The sequence below is a fragment of the Myotis lucifugus genome, unplaced genomic scaffold (genome assembly GCF_000147115.1).
Source record: "Myotis lucifugus unplaced genomic scaffold, Myoluc2.0 scaffold_889, whole genome shotgun sequence".
Taxonomy (NCBI): Eukaryota; Metazoa; Chordata; class Mammalia; order Chiroptera; family Vespertilionidae; genus Myotis; species Myotis lucifugus.
This window is the reverse complement of record NW_005871937.1, coordinates 73529-87105: the sequence shown is the minus strand read 5'-3', so window position 1 is coordinate 87105 and position 13577 is coordinate 73529. Positions and strand designations below refer to the sequence as shown.

At 56.2% G+C, this 13577-nt stretch overlaps 1 protein-coding gene across 5 annotated transcripts in view; it reads right to left on the bottom strand.

Moving 5' to 3' along the window:
* The window catches only part of OGDH (oxoglutarate dehydrogenase), a 39252-nt gene that overhangs the window by 10995 nt on the left and 14680 nt on the right, over positions 1-13577 (bottom strand). For 4 of the 5 annotated variants that reach the window (XM_023747475.1, XM_006106705.3, XM_023747473.1 and 1 more), the window contains 4 exons: positions 11017-11208; positions 9577-9679; positions 839-954; positions 29-183 (listed from right to left, as the gene is read on the bottom strand). In XM_023747475.1, coding sequence (XP_023603243.1) covers positions 29-183; positions 839-954; positions 9577-9679; positions 11017-11208 — 566 coding nt within the window. Of the gene's footprint in view, positions 1-28; positions 184-838; positions 955-9576; positions 9680-9802; positions 9894-11016; positions 11209-13577 lie in introns of all 5 variants that reach the window. The other variant, XM_006106706.3, reaches the window with a different exon arrangement.

Below are 13577 nucleotides of genomic sequence, written 5' to 3'. Positions count from 1 at the left end.
GCTCAGCCCCGCCCAAGCGCCTCCCTACCTGGTGGACCGCACGAGCCTGGCCAGCAGAGTACGCTTCTCCTCATTGGTGAACTGCATGACCCCCGGCGTCTCGAACTTCCGCCGGATCCACTGGCACTGCTCCAGGTCGTTGATGAACATGAACTCCACCCCGATGTGCTGGCAGTAGGCGTTCTGTTCCACACAGCCAGGCGCACAGTGGGTCAACGCCGCTCAGCCAGACACCTCCCTCCCTGACCCACCGAGCTGTGCATGTGCGTGTCTGTGTGTGCGTGTGCGCACGGAAGGTGCCCTGCAGGTCAGTGCCCACCAGCTCCACAGAGGAGGGAGGAAAGAAACTGGGAGGACAAGCGAGCAGACAGCTCTGTCTGGACAGGGCACTGCGGGCAGCCTCGGACCTCTCACATCTGAAATAGTCTCCCCCTGGATTGGAACCCACAGAAATTTCTCCTTTCTTAGGTTGATTATAAAATTAAAAACCACAGACTTTTATCTACAAAATAGCAAAAGTAATTTTCTCTCCCTTACATTTAAAGAAATACATGCTGGCCCGGCTGGTGTGGCTCAGTGGTTGAGCATCCGCCCATGAACCAGGAGGTCAGGGTTCAATTCCCGTTCGGGGCACATGCCCGGGTTGTGGGCTCGATCCCCAGTGTGGGGTGTGCAGGAGACAGCCAATCGATGGTTCTCTCTCATCATCGTCGTTTCTCTCTCTCCCTTCCTCTCTCTAAAATCAATAAAAATATGTCTAAAAAAACAAGACTAAGAAAAACCCAACGATTGGGGAGGCCTCCGGCCAGCCTGGGCTTCTGTGGAAAGCACGCCTCACCTCCAGCCGTCGGATGATCTCCCGCAGGGGCAGTGCCGACTCCTGCCCCCCGATGAAGGTGGTGGTCGGCAGCTGGAAGACCTTGTCCAGGTCAGACTCGTCCAGGCCATAGAACCCTGCGGGTGAGGAGAGACGGCACGGCCCACGGGGCAGTTCACGGGAAGGGGAAGGGAGTCCCCAGGGGGAGAAAAGAGAAGAGAAAAACCATGAAAACCTCTGATACCCTAGTAAAATAAGTAACATTTTATAGCCAGAAACACAAATTTAGCAATAAACAGAAGCTGAGAATATTACTGGGTGTCACAGGCAAGTGAGAATAAAATTAATATATGCATATTAGTCCGGTGCACCAATTATTCATAATTTAGAGAAAGTGTATTTCAAGGTCCCAAAGACACCAACAATTTTGGTTTGAAAAGGCACTGGGCGAGTCTATCAGAGAGCAAATAAAGAGACTGAAGAGGGACTTGGAGTGGAAGGAATTGGTGAAGAGGCCACGTGTGCACATGGGACACTCGTGTGCGGGGGTGACAGGAAGCTGGAGACTGGGAGTGAGGGACAGTCACCGAGAAGCGAGGGGTCTGTGGAGAGCAGCGGACAGCACAGCGAGGGCCTCACAGCCGTCCCTGCTCCTGGAGGCCAGCCTGCACGCTCTGGACCCGCTCCCGCCAGCACTGACCTTCACCTACGCTGCTCACTAGCGGCCACTGTCTGACTGGCTCGCTCCGACCGGCACTGCACTGCCCCAGCGCTCCGTGCCGGACCCTCAGGCTGCAGGGCCCAAGGAAGGGCTCTTTCCCAGGTTCCGCTGTGTGGGCCTCCCAGGGGCAGGGGCTGGGAGGAGAACTGCCTGGGGCACTGCAGAGGCCGGTGCCCAGCCTGGGTGGCAGCGGCCACTTGTACCCGCAGCTGGATCTGGACCCCAGGAGGCGGGAACATGCATTCCCAGGCTCCAGCCCCGGCATGGCTCCCCGGTCACGGTGGCTGGGACTCTCCGGTGCCCCTCAAGCTGCAGCCTGTGGATCTAATGCTTAAATGCGAGGCCTACGTCTCTCAAACCTACTGCTGGTCCCTCCTGCAGGGCTGTGGGGAGGCGGCTGGGGAAGCTCGGCACCGCTCCCAGCGCTGCTCCGTCAGGGACGAGGAAGCAACCACAGGCCTGACCCGCAGAGCCCAGCTTGTGGCGCTGGCAGGAAACCGGCTCGTCCTCCGTGCCTGTGCATGCCGTGGGCGCTGGCTCGCGGCTTCTCAGCACGAGCCCAGCCTCGCCATGTCTGCGGCTCTGCATGTCCATCCCCTGAACTGGTCGTTCTCTGAACCTCAAAACCGCTGGCCCCGCTCCTGCATTTCTGGGTCTTGCCTGCGGGAAGGTGGAGAACACTCCCTCCTCCCTACTGCCCCTGAGGCCACCAAAACCCCAGACAGCAGGCAGCTCTGAAAGGGGGAAGATGGCTGACCAGCCGGGGTCCTGGCTTCCTCTGGGCTCCTGTCCTTGACGTGCAGCCAAGTACCTGCAGCCTGGAGCTCCCTCGGGTGCAGCAAACCAGCCCACAGAAGCTGTGCTGGCGGGACAGGAAGGCAGCCTCGCCAGACACGAGACACCCTCCGCCCTCCCTCCTGGGCCTCGTGCAATGCACTCCGACCTGCACGTCCAAGGTGTCAGAGAAGAGCCGTCCTCATCCCTCTGGGAGGCGCTGAGCCTCCACATCCCCACCCAGGACGCCCCCGTGTGGTGCCCAGGAGATGGCGGTCACAGAGATCAAGGGCGAGTCCTGTCTCCTGATCCCTAAGGTTCTGGTTGTAACAAGTCACTCAAATGAGAACAGGAACATCTCAGGCTGAACAAGGTCATCCACAGACACCAAAGGGACACAGAGGTGGGATTTCCCACTGGACTCTCACGGAGCCACCATCACAGGGCTTTCGTGGGCATCAGCCAGGACACAGGCAATGGTAAGAGATTGGGACTCAGTAAAGGTGCAAAGAACCAAACGGGAAATTCTGAAATGACGAAATACAATAACTCAAAACTCAGAGGATGGGCCCTGGCCGGTGGCTCAGTTGGTTGGAGCATCGTCCAGTCACCAAAAGGTTTCGGGTTCCATTCCTAGTCAGGGCACACACCTAGGTTGCAAGTTCTTCCCAGGTCGGGGCGCATGCGGGAGGCAACTGATCAATGTTCCTCTCTCTCCCTCTCCTTCCCTCTCTCTCTAGAAAAGCAATAAAAAGCAAAACATATCCTCAGGTGAGGATTAAAAAACACACAAAAAGCTCAGTGGCAGAACCAGGGACACGATCAGTGATGTGAAGACAGAAGGAGAGAAAGGAACGGATCCCAAGAGGAGAGAAACTGCCGGGAGGGAATGGAGAAGCTTGGACGTGTGGCCGCCACGGAAGCTCCGGCGGGATTCCCAGAGTGAGGGCAAGAGGCGGCTTGGCAAACACGGCCAAAATCTTAAACCGCAGGTTCAAGAAGCTGAGTGACCTCGCAGGATAAGCCCAGAGAACCCACAGCAAACACGTCACCATCAACACAGTGAGGAGTCCGTTCTTCCTAAACCGACCCATGGGTTGAACACGCTTCTGACCAAACTGTCAGCAGTTTTCTGAGAAAAGCAAGCTGGATCTAAAATTTATCTGCGAAGACGAAGGCCCTAGAAAGTCAACACAATCCTCACGGGGGGTGGGGGCGGGGGGACACAGGCAGAGAACAGAGCAGCCCCCTCCCCTCCGCCCTCTCCCCGCTAAGGTGTGAAAAAGCGCAGAAGCAGCTCCATGAAGGGAAGGTTCTCCTGCGAGTGGTGCTGGAGCCGTGAGACAGACGTTCACAGGAAACCTCCCGCCAAGTAAACAAACCAAACCCTTCCCCCAACTTCCATCTCCTGCAGAAATTAACAACACGGACCACAGATGAAAATGTAAAATGCAAAACTATAAACCTTTGGACAAACACACAGGAGGACACCTTTGGGATCGAGCCCTAGGAAGGTGTGCTTAGACGTGACACCAAGGGTACCATCCAGCGAAGGGAAACCTGACACACTGGGCTCTTCAGAATGTGAACTTCTGCTCTGCAGACAACCCCGTTAGTCAAAGGAAACAACCCAAGGTCTGTCAACGAGTGGTTGAAAGCACTGTGGGCCCTCATGGCAGGAATGCTCCCTGCAATCAGAGGAACCGAGGGTCAGAGAACAGCCCAGGGGACAGTCAGACCAGAGGAACCGAGGGTCAGAGGACAGCCCAGGTGACACTCTATCAGGCTGACCGAAAAATGCCAATTCCAAATGTCACAGATGGCGATTCCATTAGCAGAACCTCTGGAAATGACAAAGTTACAGAAACAGAACAGACAGCGGTTGCCAACGTTACACACAGGGGTGGGCAGCAGCAAGGAACCTGTGGGGGCAGATGCAGTGGCAACACGGCTGGGACATCCTGTGGCCGTCAGGGGTGACCGGGGGAGCTGGCTGGGAGGCACAGCTGTTAGTTCTAACAATTGCCTAGGAATCTCACAACAGTGCCTTTCACCCCAACTAGAGTCTCACAGACACAACGAGCAAATGGAGGAAAAAGAACTAGAGACACCTGGTATGAAGAAAGAATGGCCACAGGCAGGGGCCCTCACACCCTCTCTGGGGTCCTCGCAGGTGGTCTGCCCAGAGCCCAGGGTCGCCAGGGCTCCTCCCTCCATGGCGTTGTCCATGCACCCACGGGACGTCTTGCCACAGGTGCCAGGAGGCAGCGTCTGAGAGACTGCAGAGCCCAGCCAAGGGAGGGAGGGTTGCACATGCAGAAGGCAGTGCGGCCTAGGCCCAGGGGCCAGCGAGCCGAGCCTGAGGGCGCAGCGCAGGAGGGGGACAGACGGGAGGGCATGTCCCAGGACACGATGACGGGAGAGCAGCTCTGCCTGCTGGGTCACAACTGAGTGACGGGAAAACATTTCCAAACCAGTGACAACCTCTGAACAGGACAGCGTGTGGGCTTCCCCAAGGGCATGCTGGGAGCAGCCGTCCTGCCAAGGCGCCAGCTCCAGGAAGAAGGCGTTTCCATACCTCCCACTGTGAGCACTCGCAGCCGCTCCTGGAAACCAGCAAGGCCTGAGGCAGGGGCATGGGGAGCGCGGAGGAAAAAGACAGGTGAGTTAGTTCAGAACGCCCCACGCAGGCAGTACAGGAAGCACAGACACGGCACAGACACAGACACGGAGGAGGACAGGGTGGGGACAAGGTCGGGGCTACTGTGGTCAGCAGCTGGCCTGAGGTGAGGGGAAGGCCACTGGGCGGCGGAGCCCTGTCCCTCTCCCACAGAAGTGGCCCACAGTGGCTCCTGGGAGGAATCCACCCGACCTGGACACTTGGGGAGAAGTGAAGGAAAAGATGAGATTCTCACTCCTTAGACCCGGAGCTTCAGGCAGGAGACGAGACCTGAGCCCTCAAGATTCAGGCAGCTTCCAGAGTGGAAGGCGCCACCCCTTCCCCCGGCAATCAGCCACGTGCTCGGCGGCGCCCGTCCACATGGGGCAGCTCTCCTGGTCTCGTGAACATCACTGAGCACCCGGATGCGTGGGCCTGGGGAGGGGTCAGGAGCTCTGCTAACAGGATTCACAAGGCTGATGCTCAGTGGTCAGAGTGTGGCCACCACCCCTGCGGCCACTCCCTGCCCTAGGAGGGTGGGCATGGGAAAGCCAGACACTTCCTTGGAGCTGATGGCAAGAACGCAGAGGGGACGCAGAGACTCCGCCCTGGGTGGGACCACAGCACCCACCAGAGCTCGGAGCCAGCGGCTCTGAGAGAACATCAGGTTCTGCAGAGGCAGGCGCTCCACCTGAGGCGAGAACGAGGCCCCGCTTCTCTCCCTCCGTCCTCAGGACACAGGACCTGCCACGGGCCACCTGCACACGCACCATCCAAGGTAAGTGCTCACATCTCACGCTGGGCGGGCAGGTGGTGCTTCCTGTGCAGCAGCCCCCCCTTATCTGTGGGTTAGCCATCCGCGATCAACCACTCCCAAAAATATTACATGGAAAATTCCAGAAACAAACAATTCATGTTTGTAATTGCACGCTGTTCTCAGTAGCATAATGGCCTCTCCAGCCGCCCTGCTCTGTCCTGCCTGGGACGGGAATCCCTCCTCTGTCCAGCAATTCACGCCGGTCGGTCACTCAGCAGCCGACTCGGTGACGGAGAGGGCCCATCCTCCTGACTCCTATTCCAGCACACTGCCATGATCGCTCACTGCTCGTCCCTGTGTCACTCTCGCACTGGCCGTTCATGACTCCTACCTGTCACAGGTGTGTGTGGAGAAACCAGTACACGCAGGGTTCACCACTGGGGCCTTAGCATGCACCCTGTGAACGAGAGGGGACTTCTGCACTTCTTCGCTTTTTAAAAATAAAACGCCAACAACAGATACGAGCCAGAAGCGAGTGAGAAAGAAGACATTCTGGCTGTCATGTATGAGGGCACATGGTCCCCAGCACCACACCTGCACACACAGGAGAGAAGGACTTCTTGCCGAGTGTGGAAGGATCTGCTGGGGACGAGGGCTGGGGCTGAGGACGGCAGGCAGGCGAGGGCATCCAGGAGGGAGGACAGCCTGTGGGAACGTGCGCACCACGCCCTTAGCTCAGCCACCCGCCTGGTCACTCATGGCAGCCAGCAGGTGAGGAGGAACTGCTCTCTACTGCTCTCAGGTGGTGAAAACTGATGAAAAATCAACTTTATTTTTAAATCCTCACCCGAGGATATTTTCCCATTGATTTTTAGAGATAGGGAAACAGAGAGGGAAAGACAGAGAAACATCGATATGAGAGAAACACATCAATTGGTTGCCTCCTGCCTGTGCCCTGACCAGGGCCTGGGCTGGGGAGGAGCCTGCAACCAAGGCCCTGCCCTTGACCGAAACTGAACCCGGGACCCTTTGGTCCACAGGCTGACGCTCTATCCACTGAGCCAAACTAGCTAGGGTGAAAAATCAACTGTTTTTAAGCCCATTCTCCCAGCCTTCAAGGGAAGGTCTTGGGGGTGGGATAACTCGGTTAAGCAGCTAAGATATCACAATTTTGGACTTTTACTTAAATTGCGTTTTTAACTGTTCAACTCAAGTTCACTTCCCAAGACCAACCCTGTGCAGACACTGGTGCGCCCCCTTCTCGGGTAGAGAACTGCTTCCAGTTCTGCTGTGTGAGGACCCCCAGGGCCCACCTCGGGAGGGGGGTGGATGGAACCGCCTGGCACCTAGAACCTGCCCCCAACACACACCCGAGAAAAGGCCTCTAAAAGGTGCCTAGCGATCGTCTGCTCAATGACAGAACCTGGCCCCTGCCTCACGGAGGAACGTCTAGCCCTCATCACGTTGGCATTAGTGACGCAGGCCCCACCTCCCCGCCACGTGCTGCGCCCGCGGTAAGTGCTGCCGATGAGTCCTGATGTCTCTCTGGGAGCCCCAGGCGACGCTGCCCAGCCACCTCTCCACCTGCCCTCAGGGGCCAGAGAACTTCCGGGCCAGCACTTCCCAGCCTTCTCAACGCTGGTCAGGAAAGGTCAAGAACCAGGCGGGAAAAGTCATGTTCCACTTTAAGAAATCCTGCGCGGACAGTGCCCTGCTCGCTGTCTCCACCCACCACCTGCTTCTCCAGCAGACTGTGCTCTGCAACGTGGGGTGTGTGGCCCGAGCCTCGGTTTCCACAGAGAATGAGGACCCCGCGAGGCCTGGCAGTGACCGAGGACACCAGCAGCCGCTGCTCCTGCAGTGACACTGACCCCGTCACCTGGGGAGCCCAGGCCTGGCCCCAGCACCGCGGGACCTGGGCTCCATCACTCAGCTTCTGAACCTGCCTCCACCAGACGCCAGCAGCTCCTACCCAGACTCTGCCAACCACGCCAGCTCACGGCCTCGGGAGCCAGGCCCGGCTGTCTGAGCTCAGCTGATCCTGAAACAAACTGGCAGAGGAGGGGACAGGCACCCAGCAGCCAGGCCTGAGGTCGGGCGACACGGCGAAAGCACCCGTGGGGCTGTCCAGGCCCATGGACTGGGTGGTTGGGCTGGACCACCGTTTCCTGGCTGCACACACCAAGGGGGACAGCTCAACACTAACTTTCCCACAGGCTCACACATCACATACTGGGTTTACGCTACTTCCCATTTTTGTAGCTAAAGAAAAAACTTATCACGACTTGTGTCAAATTATTTCAAATTCCTTTTATGAAGGTGGGGGGGGGGGGCTCCCCGACTGGGTGGTTCTGAGAGCTCCTGGCCAGCAGAGGCAGCCTCTCTCCCTCCAATAATAGCTCAGGGCGCTGTGGGGCCCATGTCCCCGGTTTCCACAGTCACCCTCAGTGTGAGGTGCCGCCAGGGACCCTGCTCCAGAGCGGACGGAAAGCGAGGCCCAACAGCCTGGAAGGGCGGGCCGTCGGTGCCCAATGCGGCTGTGCCCAGGAGCTGCAGGCCCCAGGCCCGCCTCTCTCCATCCCAGGCTCCTCCCGTGGCGATGGCCATGCATGGCTCCCTCCCACCTGCCCAGTGTCCAGAGGGACAGAGGAATGCTCCAGGCCCCAGGCAGCTCTGATGAGCGGAGAACCACTGAAAAGGTCTGTTTTGATGACAAGAAATGGGAACCCAGGGGTGCCCTCCTCTGCCTGAAGGCGCTGCCGGGGACATGTGAGCCCCCTTCTAGGAGGGCTCACCGCAGAGGTGTCAGGCCTGGGAGCAGCAGGGCTACGTGCCGAGGGGAGGAGAGGGGCTCCGTGTCCTGGGGACACCCAGAAGCCCACTTCTGGGAGCACAAAGTTGTCACCACCAAAAAGTTGCAGGACTCCACACGGGCCGTCTACCCTGCCCTGCCCTGCCCTGCCCTGTTTGCACACTCAGGACGGTTTCCCTCCTCCAGAGCCAGGCCAGAGCAGGGGAGGCCTGTGTGACCCGCCACACTGAGCCCTGCAGTCTGCATCTGCCTTACCTGGCTGCTGCCTGACCTCCCGGTAACACTAGCCACCCTTCCTCAGAGGAGCGTTGGGCCCCCTCGCGGAGCAGCACAGGCAGGTGTAATTGTCAGTCTCATTAGCATGCACATGTTTCCGTGACACCCGCCCGTTTCAGAATTAGTCACACCGTAATTTCCTTAGCAGGTTAGCAGCACGGAGCCGGAGAGCAGATTAACTCGAGGAAGCAGCTGCAGGTGGGAGCCCAGCCACGCCCTGCGCAGCACTCGGGGTGCGCGTGACGATGGCCATGCGCCTCGAGCCGCCTCCCTGCGCACCGGGCGCCTTCCGAAGTTTCCTCAGTGTGATCACTGGCCGTTAAGAATCGAGACCCCAGTTGCACAGCCTGTTTCGAGACTCGCCCGGCAGAGGCAGGCCCCGCGTGCTGGACAGTGTGAGGCGACGGTAGGTTGCGCAGGCCTTGTTCCGCATGGCGGCCCTGCACCGGGTCTGCCAGGCGCCAGAAGAGCGTCTGAGCATCTTCTGATCGGCCTGCACAGGCGGGCCATCCTTTTCCCTGCATCTCAAACCTTTTCTGCCCCAAATTTTACTTTCTAACTTGAGACTCGGACAATGGAGCTCATACCATCTGAGAAGCTGGGATGAACACAACTTGCCCAGCACGAAGGCTGCGTGACCGTAATGTCAAGTGATCAGAACCAAGGAAACTTAAGAGTCTTCCCTCCCGTCTGGGTGTCCGGCCTCCCGGGCCAGCACCCGGGAGCTAAGCAGCAGCACTGGCCACTCCCAGACCCTCACCAAGTTTATCTGTGGATGAGACAATGTCAGCGGGCACGGAGGAGTCCAGATCGGCATCCAAAATTCCCAGGGGGTCCAGCTGTGCTACATGGTGCCCTCGTATCTATGAAAGGGCCAGTGATGGGGAGGGAGGGACACACACAAAAGGACAGGAGGAAAAAAAAGAGGGAAGGGGTAAAAAAAAGTAAAATTACATTAAAATTAGTATTTACAGATCAATCCTCACCCACGTTTGAAGAAACAGTTACTGGAGCATCATCAAAATTTACACAACTAATTCCGAGAGGATCAAGTTTTGCAATGTGGTGACCCCTGACCTGGAAGTAATAACACAAGCAGTGGTTAAGCAGGTCCCGGGCTGTGGGGTAAAAGTCACATGTGGTCAAATCTCCCGAGAACAATGAACCCAACTAGTTCCACCGGCCTCGGACGGCGGGCTGTCCCCACACTGCTGTGCACCGAGGCGCATCTATAAAGGGGAAACCGGGGCTGGGAGGAATGTGGGAGCTGGAAAGGACCGCTCCCTGGACAGATGGAGATGGGCTCTGGGGACATCACCCCAATGTGACTCCAGCTCAGCTCTGAGCAGGAGAAGGCCTGCGAGGAAGCAGGGGCGCAGCGCTGGGCAGGCAGTGTGAGCTGGAGGTCAGGGCACCGAGTCAGACAAAGGACAGCTTCACGGGACGTCCCCTCTGACCTGACTGCCTACAACAGGACAGAAACTCCCCCAAGTCCGTTCCCTGAAACATGGGGCACGTCACACGGCCTCCGCTGGCACCGACGGGATGGACCACGGGCCCCACGGGCAGCCCAGTTGCTGAGGCCGAGTGCACACCGCCTCCCACAGGTCCCTGCAGCTTCCCCTCCTTGGAGAGAACCCCGCTTGCCACCTTCCCTGGGCACCTGTCCTGGCACGGGGGGCAGAGGACGCCGATGCCCCGCATGCGCTGCAGTGACAGGAGGCAGCAGGAGTCTGGGTCCCGGGGGTTGCCCGATACCTCTGCTCCCCAGGACTGCTCCCGGACCAGGCGGCTAACCTGGGAAAGGCCTGGTACCAGGCCCCTTCCAGTGGCTGACGCACACTGGAGCGCCCCGCCCGCCTGTCCCAAACCCTACAGGTTCATCTCCACCTCTCGCATTTGGGTGCTAGCAGCTGGCAGGGGGACAGCACAGTGCTCCTGGTCACGGGCACTTCCTGCGCCTGGCACTGTTTCCCTGCCCACGAATCTTTCTTGCCAACCTATGGAAATAAACGAGGAGCTCTTTCCAGGGCAGGCACTAAAGATGGCAGCGGATCTGCTCCAAGGAGGAGACTGTCCCAGCCCCTCTCCTCACCTTTTTCATTTCCACGCCCCTGGACCCCAAGGCAGGGACAGGCCCAGTGCTGGCGGGAGTGGAGGGCAATGGCACATCCCGGGGGGCCAGCGGGCGCCACCTTACCTGGTAGGCCCTGATGAGAGACTGCACCGCCAGGTGGTCCTCCACCAGCTTGTCCACGTTGGTCTGGGTGCCCACCAGGGGCTGTGCTCGGGCCGCGGCAGACAGGGCGCCCATGCTCAGGGGCAGCGGGCTCTGGTAGGCGGTGCCCGGAGGCGCCCCGGCATTGGTGTTTCGGAAAAAAATGTCCCACGACTGGAGAGAGAAGGAACACACGTGTCACTCCACTGGGGGCCTCGCCCTCCTTTCCAGCCAAAAAAGAACTGTTCTTGGCAGGCAGGCCACATCCTGGCCGGGCAATGTCCTGCTCTGATCAGCTGCTCCCCTGACCCCTCAGGATGCCCCACATCAATGGGGCAGATGCCCTCTGGCTGCCCTTCCTGCCCGTCTGTCCCCGACCTCCTGTCCTTCACACAGCCTCCAGGGCTCAGGCCTCACTTGCGCCCTCACCCCCGACATACAGCAGGCCCTTGTGCAAGGGGCAGCCCGGGGCTGGCCCTAGAGAAACTGTGTTGTCTGTACTTCAGGAGGGCCCTTCAGGGCTCAGGGCTCAGGAATGTGCAGAGGGAGGACTTAGTTTGAGCCCTGAGATCCTGCCAGGCACCTAGCACCAGGGCTCAGGGCTGTGTGGGAGGGAGAAATCTGTGCGCATAGGTCTGTGGTAAAGACCGCAGCGTGCGGAGGGCAGCAGCCAGCACACGCCTGTGTGCACAGGAACCTAACTGGGGTTACTCTGTTTCCACTTCCTCTCTGCTAATCAAACTAACTCATTATTTCTCTTCCTACTGTTTTGGGCTATTTCACGTTTAAATGATTCAATCTGTAATTCACATAGGTACCATGGACTCTTAATAGTTTATTCATCTCATACAAAGATGTTGAGTCTTAAAATATTTCAGAGATCAGAGAAACCAACACTTAATTCCATTGCAAAAAAAGCTCCAACTACTGTACTAAAAACCAAGAAGGTCGGAGACATGTACCAGGTGTACCGGTTAATAATTCAGATTTTGTAATCAAAGAAAACACGGTAATTTCAAGAAAAACATCAAAAGTGCTTTGTTCAAAGTAATGTCCATCGCTAGCTACACATTTCCCCCATCTTTCAGGTAATTTGTGGATACTGTCCCAATGGAACTTTTCTTGTTTTGAGGCAAACCATTCAGAGACCCAATATTCCACTTCTTCGTACGTTTTGAAATGCTGCTCAGAAAGTGCGTGTGCCATCGATCGGAACAAGTGGTCATCTGAAGGAGCAAGGTCTGGTGAATATGGCGGGTGGGTTAATACTTCCCAGGCAAGATCTCTTAACTTGTCTTTAACTGGTTTTGAAGTGTGTGATGGTGCGTTATGAAGCAAAATTACTTTGCCATGTCTTCTGGCCCATTCTGGTCGTTTTACGATCAAAGCATGGTTCAAATTGATTATTTGTTGTCAGTAGCGATCAGTTTTAATGGTTTCACCTAGTTTTAGAAGCTCATAATACACCACACCTTCCTGATCCCACCAAACGCAGAGCATTGTCTTCTTTCCGAAGCGATTCGGCGTTGCAGTTGATGTTGATGGTTGACCTGGATCAACCCATGAAGTTGTGCATGTGGGATTCTCAAAATAAATCCACTTTTCATCGCCAGTCACAATTCGATGCAAAAAAGACTTTCGTGCCATTGAAGCAACATTTTACTGATGACTTTTCAGTTTTCCATTTGTCTTTGGTTCAGTTGATGTGGCACCCATTTTCCTTCCTTTAAAATCTTTCCCATTGCTTGTAAATGATCAGAAATTGTTTGCTGAGCAACGTTTAATCTTTCTGCAAGTTGTTTGTTTTTTTAAAATATATTTTATTGATTTTTTACAGAGAGGAAGGGAGAGGGATAGAGAGTTAGAAACATCGATGAGAGAGAAACGTCAATCAGCTGCCTCCTGCACACCCCCTACTGGGGATGTGCCCGCAACCAAGGTACATACCCTTGACTGGAATCGAACCCGGAACCCTTCAGTCCGCAGGCCGACGCTCTATCCACTGAGCCAAATTGGTTAGGGCACTGCAAGTTGTTTTTGAGTTTGACACGCATCTTCATCCAATAATGCTTGTCACTGTTGGTCACCAAACTTTTTCGGTTGACCTGGACGTTCCTTGTCTTTCACATTGAAATCATCCCTTTTAAAGCGTTTAAACCAGCGTTCACAAGTATCTTGAGATGGAGCATGTTCACCATAAGCTTCCAGAAGTATACCATAACTTTCAGCAGCACTTTTCTTCTAAATAAAATAATGAAGTAAAACTTCTCGCAATTATTTTTTTTGGCACGAAATTCGACATTTTTAAGCGTAAAAATATCTATGATGTTAACACCTTCAGAAAATTTGACATATGAAGTTTTGAAGCTTGCTGTCAATACAACAAAATAGCATACATATCAAATCGCATATTTATCAACGTCTGTGTAACTCCATCTATTGAAAAAAATCCGTATTAACTGGTACACCTGGTAAACACTGTTTTTCTTCTCTGCCAGACACGTCCGATTTCTAAGTTCTTTGTCAGTAAACGTATTAGACGC